General features: G+C 30.9%; 1 protein-coding gene across 2 annotated transcripts in view; it reads right to left on the bottom strand.

The window, feature by feature from the left end:
- Positions 1–219: 219 nt before the first annotated feature.
- The window catches only part of LOC140045176 (N-acetylated-alpha-linked acidic dipeptidase 2-like), a 28,350-nt gene continuing 20,531 nt past the window's right edge, over positions 220–8,038 (bottom strand). For both annotated transcript variants that reach the window (XM_072089976.1, XM_072089975.1), the window contains exons 14-16: positions 7,695–7,788; positions 7,269–7,352; positions 220–6,626 (exon numbers count right to left, since the gene is read on the bottom strand). In XM_072089976.1, coding sequence (XP_071946077.1) covers positions 6,455–6,626; positions 7,269–7,352; positions 7,695–7,788 — 350 coding nt within the window. In that variant the 3' untranslated portion in view covers positions 220–6,454. The remainder of the gene's footprint in view (positions 6,627–7,268; positions 7,353–7,694; positions 7,789–8,038) is intronic.

Below are 8,038 nucleotides of genomic sequence, written 5' to 3'. Positions count from 1 at the left end.
ATGGGTTTACCATTCAAATGTGAGGGGACCATCCATCCCTGCTGTAAAAAAAAAAAAAAAGGATGTGGACCACTAGTGCATAGTGCATACCATTGCCTATGTACACCATACAGTACAATAATAAACACATATAAGCAGATAATAGCTTAAATAATTCCAAAATTTATTGAACATAATTATATCAGATCAAACAAAATATAAATTTTAAGATTTTCTGGGAATTCACAATAATACCATATATAACATATCATTACCATTGAAATACTAATAAAAAAAGAAATGATTGGTTAATACATTTAATCACAATAATATATTGGTACTAAGCAATACACATTAACGGTGAATCAGGAAATATTAGGATGGTATACAACAAGATATTGAATTTCCTAAGTGATATCTGCGTCACCTACTGCATAATGTATCTTTACACTACAATGTTTGGTTGGCTGGACATGCAGTCTCCACCACTTTAGCTCTGTATACACTATCAAACTTTATGGGACAAAAAAATGTGATGTGCCCATATATGGACATGATGATGTCATATTATCACAGCCAAACTTTTTCTACTGCAGTTACTACATTTTACTACTTGTCTTTTTGGGGTAAATCATGCACTTTTTATTTTATTGACTGACTTAAAATCTTCTACATTGAGACAAACTAAGCATTAAAAAATGTAGTCACTGCATTTACTGCAGTAGAAAAACTTTGCCCTGATCCCTAAGCAACATAGAGATGCCAATGATGTAAAAGCAACACACAATGATCTAAATATATACGGTTTTAAGAAGTATTAAACTAGATTGAGAACCATTCCTCCCCTCAAAAACAAACATTGATGTATTTTTAGGGCGAATATGAAAGTAGTTTTACATCTTAATTAACATCTTACTTTTTTTAGGCATACAGTACATAAGGAAATACTACTGTGTTTGAGTATTTAGTAACTCTATACAAGTTCTTTATTTACACTTGATGTTATGCACTGGTTTTACAATACTACGTTCTCATTTATACAGGTATGTGCCATTCTATTTACATTTCATATAATAGGTTCTATTGGGAAATTAAATCGACCAATAAAGAACTGTAATAAGATTTTCAATTACCCGTAAAATAACATACGATAACACGATTTGCCGTGTTTAGTGAAATAAAAAGTCCCTATGTATGCCAACATACATATATAAGATTTACCTTTTATAACCACATTGTACAGTAATCAAATATTTGCACTACAGTATCAAAAGAGGTAAAGCATTTATGGACTGGACCCTTGTTTACAGACCACTGTGTAAAATTTATGAAAAAAAAGTTTGGTAAATTGTATTTTAATATCAATTGTTTAAGATGTGAATAAGGTACACATGTCTTGTATGAGTCAAAGATGCTCTCCAGGGGAAGTACCATCCTGACCTGAGAGCGCGTCTTATTTTAAATAGTCAGTACAGTATATTTTTTTAAAATAATTTTTATGTACGTAATGTTACTTTCTATGGACCAGAGATTATATGAATTAAATGAATATCTAATGTCAAAAGTAGAATATATAATTATAAAGAAAGCCGAGATACTTTACACGGCCGTAGCTACCAGTAGTACGGCGGTTTAGAAGTGCATTCCTAGAGGAGGCGCATCTTTTGAATTTCTAAAAACTTTACATACAAGTTATTCAAATTTTTTAATTTTATATATATATATACGCTGAAGGGCTGGTGTTTCTCGGAAACTCTGCAATTTACATTCTGTTTTAGCTTTTTGCTTATTTTAGTTGTTATCTCCATTGAGATCCAGCCACTGATAACTACAGCATAGTCATTTTTTCAGTTGCTTATTTCAGTTAATATCTCCATTGAGATCCAGCCACTGATACCCACAGCATTGTCATTTTTTTCAGTTGCTTATTTCAGTTAATATCTTCATTGAGATCCAGCCACTGATACCCACAGTATTTTTTTCAGTAATTTGTCTTTGGATGCTTATATATAAATATATTAATTATTATTATTATTACAACATTAGTGTTTTTCTAGTATACTGGACTAACCATACTGGTAGCTATGGCCTATGCTTTATCTAATACTTTAGTCCACAACCATATTTTACAATTTACAGATTTACAAATAATATTATATACCAACATCAAACTTTGACCTAAATAGTAAACATTGACCTCGATGCATTTTCTATGTTTTTTTAAACACTACTATACCAACCACCAACCTGAGTACTCCAGACACCCATTAAACTTTTTCCACAAACTTTTAGGTTTTTTAGCACATTAGTTTATATCCTGAAATGATCACAGTACAGTACCCGCATAAACTCGTCGTACCAAATCTAAATTCAACTGCATAATTTATGTTATATTATCTTTCTCATATACATGAACTATACCTCTAAAATAAAATGTTTATATACTAATAATTTGATGGCAAAACTAAACAGCCGATTCTTGTACGGTATGATGTCCAGCAACATTAAAGCTTGGTTCCCACTAGAATGTAACGCAAGGACGTAAACGCAACGTAAGTGTGTTGACCAATGACAAGCGAAGTTATAGACAGTTAGCAATCACAATCAAATAAGCCATCGCTTGTGATTGGTCAATTTACTTGCGTTGCGTTACGTCCTTGCGTTGCGTCGCTAGTGGGAACCACGCTTAAACATCCTTTTGTAATCGTGTCTGCTGTTGGCATACTCCTAAATTTTAACTTATACAACCTTCTAAATAATCTCTTACTATACTACAGTATCCCATGGGATGAAGGTAGCAGTCAGAAGACACGATACAGCAGGATGTTTAACATCGCTAGACGTGATACCAATCATGTATCAATCAAGTAAACTAAAACTAGACAATAAAAACAAAAAATCAGTTGCCTTAAAATACACGCAGCATAGAAAAATTGCAACACAGCAAAACATTAAAACTTCAACAACAACACCCTGCAAGAACTGCAAACAATGTTTTTAACCTATGGAAGAGCAGCATACAAACTTGTACAAATATTTCAGTCGATAAATATAGAATCCATTATTGGATTTGTTATTCTCCAATTAAAAAGAAAAGAAAACTTTAAATTGTTAAAGAAAGTAAACCTTTTCGAATTTGGCAAAATGATTATGGTAACAAATTAACACTATTAGTCACTTTATCTTAAATAGTAAGTTTCTAATTAAAGCTCTGTCTACATTATCAAAAAATTTGATGTGCCCATATATGGACATGATGACATCACATCACTACCATATTTGGGCATATCACTACCATCATTTGGGCACATAACACTTTTCAAACTTGTTTGACAGTGTAGATAGAGCTTAACAAGATAACATTCAAATGAATACTTAACATTTTTAACCACTTGATTGAAAGCAATTCATTTTATAATTTTGTACATAACCAGACCCCTGCGGGTGCCAAGGTTCTTATTTGTAAGCAATAAATTATTAAAAAGAAAGCTCTTGTTTAACATGTAAAAACACAATTTTTAAACCATATTAGAACAAAATTTAAAATTCTGCAAACACTTATTTTCTGTAGGCAGTATAGAAATCTGTATTTACAATATTTACAAATTTTGAAAAAAAAAACAACAACAAAACACCTCAATATTTATATTACAAATTAAAACGGTAATGAAAGGAAAAAAATGTAAGCACCCTTATTTTGTAACATGTTCAGGGACGGATTGCAATATAAGGATAAGGGCTTAAGCCTGACTTGGGATTTCATGAAAGTCTACAGCCAAAGTACATTACAATATCATAGTCATGTAACTATATTAAAAAAGTAAATAAAAGAAATTTCAATTATTTTGTTCACAAGTTAATTATTAGAAAGCTTTTGGTGCGACAATTGGCAACCTAACAAGTTATGTCATTTCATTGTACGAATGCAGGGAATTTAGGAAGCACTTCCTCTCGCTCCACCTCGACTAGAGTTTTGTTGGTTTCTAGGTCCAGACGGCGACTGACGACACATAAATTGACATGACCTTGTTCCTAGTTCCACAGTCGTCGTAAATCGCAAGCTCCCTATTCTAACTCCTCCCTTATTTTTATTATAAGATTATACGTTAAGTATTCCATTCATGTACATATATACATAAATATATTTATTTATTCATGTATTACACTACTTATGTGTATTATTGTAGGTATAAACACATTACAAAGTCTCGGCTAAAACCAGGTGATCATTACCTTTTTATTGCAATCCGCCCTAGGTTTGTGTTTTTTTATATAAATATTATGAATATTATTAATAGAGAATAAATAAATAACTCAAAAAAGTCAAAAATCTAAAACAATTAAAGACTTAAAAAAGCAAGTGTTATAAATATAAAAAATGGCAATAACTACATTTTATGAAATACCTTTATAGATTTTTTCATAGAAGTAAAAGATAATATAGAAACATATTAAAAATACCAATATGACATGATAATATTTTCATACAGTATGTTGTGAATAAAACTGTAATTAATAAAAAATGAAGTTTAGTCCAAAAACCCTGAGTGGAATAGCTGTTTGACATAACCCTTGGTATATTTAAATTAGTTAGCATATTGAAAATATAAAAATGAACAAACTGAATATTTCTTTTTTAGTACATAGCATTGAGGCCTTTTAGGCATGATGTACTCGAGTGAAAATTAATGTATTCCATTAATTATTTGCTTAAATAATAAAAGGTTATTACTAATAATTGTATCATGTTTTATGAAAATTTAACAAGCTTAAAAATAATATCAATGTTTGTTCTGTGTAGTCCTGACTTACCACATTATTTGTTGTTTATATAGTAATATTTATTACTTTTATACAGTATCTTCGTAGGGTAAATAATAGTGAAAAATGAATAATAATAATAATAATGTGTCAATAATAACCATAATTTAAATTATAATATTAACTACTACTGTCTATTCTGACACTATAGACATAATATTTCTTTCTTTTAATGACAATTCAACCGGTGAGTCAAAAAGTCATTCTGTGTACACACTTTCAAACATGTAGTATGCACAGAATGATTCAATAGCTGTGTAATAGCGTGTCACGCATGTAAACAAATTTAAAACTAAAACCCTGCCTTCTGTTGAATATTACACATCTTCATTGCGTAATGTCAGTAAGCATGCAGCAACACATAACAATCGATTTTAGTATGAATGTCTAAAGCTCTTTCACACTATCAAACTTTATGTAACAAAAAAAAAAGTGATATGAACAAATGACTACCATTTTGGGCACATGACACCTTTGGTATATCTAATTTAGTTAGCATATTGAAAATATAAAAATAAACAAATTGAATATTTCATCATAAAGTCTGTCGCTGTAGTTTTTTTTAAACATTTATCACATGTACATTACGAAAATCGCATCAAATTTTTTATATAACTGTTTTAAATTTAGCTTGAACCAGTGCGGCACATGTTCTAAACTTCTTACAACCATCATGGACACACAGTATTGCAAGCAGTTATCAGTTTTGGCAGCTGCGTTTTATCAGTCTTAGACAGCTGCTATTGCAAAAAGCAAAAATCAACTTGAATTTTCAAATTTAAACTGAACTAGTGTGGTATATGTTCCATCCATTGTACATCCATCACAGACATATTGCAATCAGTTTTTGGCAGCTGCTATTACAATACTTTTTTTTCGACTGCTCCATAAATGCAAATTGAAAAAATCATCTTCGATCAAATTTTTTACTGAATAAATATGTATACATCCCTCACTAAAAAACAGTTTTATCAGGCAGCTGCTATTACAATATTTCTTTGACTGGACCTTTTCTTTGTAGTACGGTAGTGAATACCTCGCAAAATTGTTTTCATTTCAAATTTGACTTTAAATCATTATTTCTGCGTATCATATTTTACAGTAGTTCATGTGAATTTCTAGACGATATCAGAACTATATAACCGATGGGATGCAATAGTCTGCAATTGAACCATGCTATAGAAGATCGCGTACACACGCTTTACACAGGTATTTAGATTGGTGTACCCGTTGTTGACATAAGCGTGTATATTTTATTCACCTGTATTACCGCTTCTGTGGAGCGCGAACACTCTATGTAGCGTACGTCAATTGCCACATGAGCGTCTCATTTTGTTATAAACATTTGCATAATGAATAATAAATAACCAATTGCACATTATTATTCTTTTCGCAACTTATAACAAACAAACTCCAACAGAACCTAAAGATTAATTTTTTTTTGTCATAATATTTTGTAAAAATCAACGAAAATCCTTATTAACTTTTGAAGTATACAATCCTAAACAAATCATACCTCTACATCATATCATTCATGTTTCTTAAATATCTTCCTGTATGATGAATTTCATAATGCAGTACCAAGCATAGACGCTAGGCCCCTTCACTAAGCCCCTTTGCTAGACATTCATTAAGCCCCCATTGCTAGTCCCCTTCAAGGCAGGTTTGAGAAAGACAAGAGCTGAGATGCTTGATTCAATGCTGAGATGATTTCCAGGATTGTGTTTTCTACAATATCAGTCTGTTCTCGTTCTAATGCATCTGAGAGAGGAGCAAACACTATTCCGCTGTAAGCTTTCTGTAACGTGGGTCCTATCATCATATGTCTAATAGAGAGATAATCAAACACTCATTATTTCAATTATACCTAGATTTTAATTTGTTTAAATTTTATGCCCTAAATACTAACTTGATGATTAAAACACTGTTCGTAAGCCTGACACATGTGCAGAGTAATCTGTCGTACGTTGAGTACGATATCCGTACAATATATGATACATAAAAAAGGTCTTTAAACAAGTATGGTACACCAACAGCGTCTTTAAACAAGTATGATACACTTAAAAGGTTATTAAACAAGTATGGAACACCAACAGGGTCTTTAAACAAGTATGATACACTTAAAAGGTTATTAAACAAGTATGGAACACCAAAAGGGTCTTTAAACAAGTATGATACACTTAAAAGGTTATTAAACAAGTATGAAACACCAAAAGGGTCTTTAAACAAGTATGATACACTTAAAAGGTTATTAAACAAGTATGGAACACCAAAAGGGTCTTTAAACAAGTATGATACACTTAAAAGGTTATTAAACAAGTATGGAACACCAAAAGGGTCTTTAAACAAGTATGGTACACCAACAGGGTCTTTAAACAAGTATGATACACTTAAAAAGGTTATTAAACAAGTATGGTACACCAAAAGTTTATTTAAACAAATATGGTACACCAAAAAAAAGGTCTTACCTGTACTCTTTAAAATGTTGACGTTGAAATTTACTTAAAAATACCTTTTCTAAAGACATCAATATGTAGTTGATACTTGGGTATCTGTTAAAATAAAATCGTAAACAATGAATAAAGACAATAAGATTGTAAGTGGTGGATGGATAGGAAAGAGTTGTCATGTAAAGTTTATCTATTTTTAGGCTAAGCCTGCACACAAATACTGCCACATTGTATTTTAGTTTGCTCAGTATATTAGGAAAGTGATATAGCATCATATGTTTGTCACATGTTACAACTTTATCATGGCAATCACTTTTAAAGTAAAGTTACACTATATTTAGGAATTTGCCTATACTAAACGAATATTGATATTTTTCCAGACACACTGGAATCGACGAAGTCTATAAATTGCAACGTTAGTTGTGTGTGCAAAATAAGACTTACAAATCAGTATTAGCATTTTTGATGGCATCATCAACCTTTTCTGTAAATTCCACTGCACTAGCTCTGAAGTTGTTGATACCAGTTTCTAGTTGATCTAAGAAAACAAAAATCAATAATGATATAATAATAATTCTTTGAACATATGCTTCTGTAACAGCGGCACAATTCAGCATAAAGGTGCGTTCTCTTAAACTACAATACAAACAATATTTACTAACAACCACAATCAGTATATTTTTGTGTAAATTTTTCATCTTAATGTAACATTTTTATGATAAACTTTAGTGTACACTATTAATTGTGCAATAATTCTGTATTTATTTATGAGCTACATTATTTTGAAG

The sequence above is a fragment of the Antedon mediterranea genome, chromosome 3 (assembly GCF_964355755.1).
Source record: "Antedon mediterranea chromosome 3, ecAntMedi1.1, whole genome shotgun sequence".
NCBI classification, from domain to species: Eukaryota; Metazoa; Echinodermata; class Crinoidea; order Comatulida; family Antedonidae; genus Antedon; species Antedon mediterranea.
Note: the sequence above shows the minus strand (reverse complement) of the source record. Positions and strands in the feature narration are given on the sequence as shown.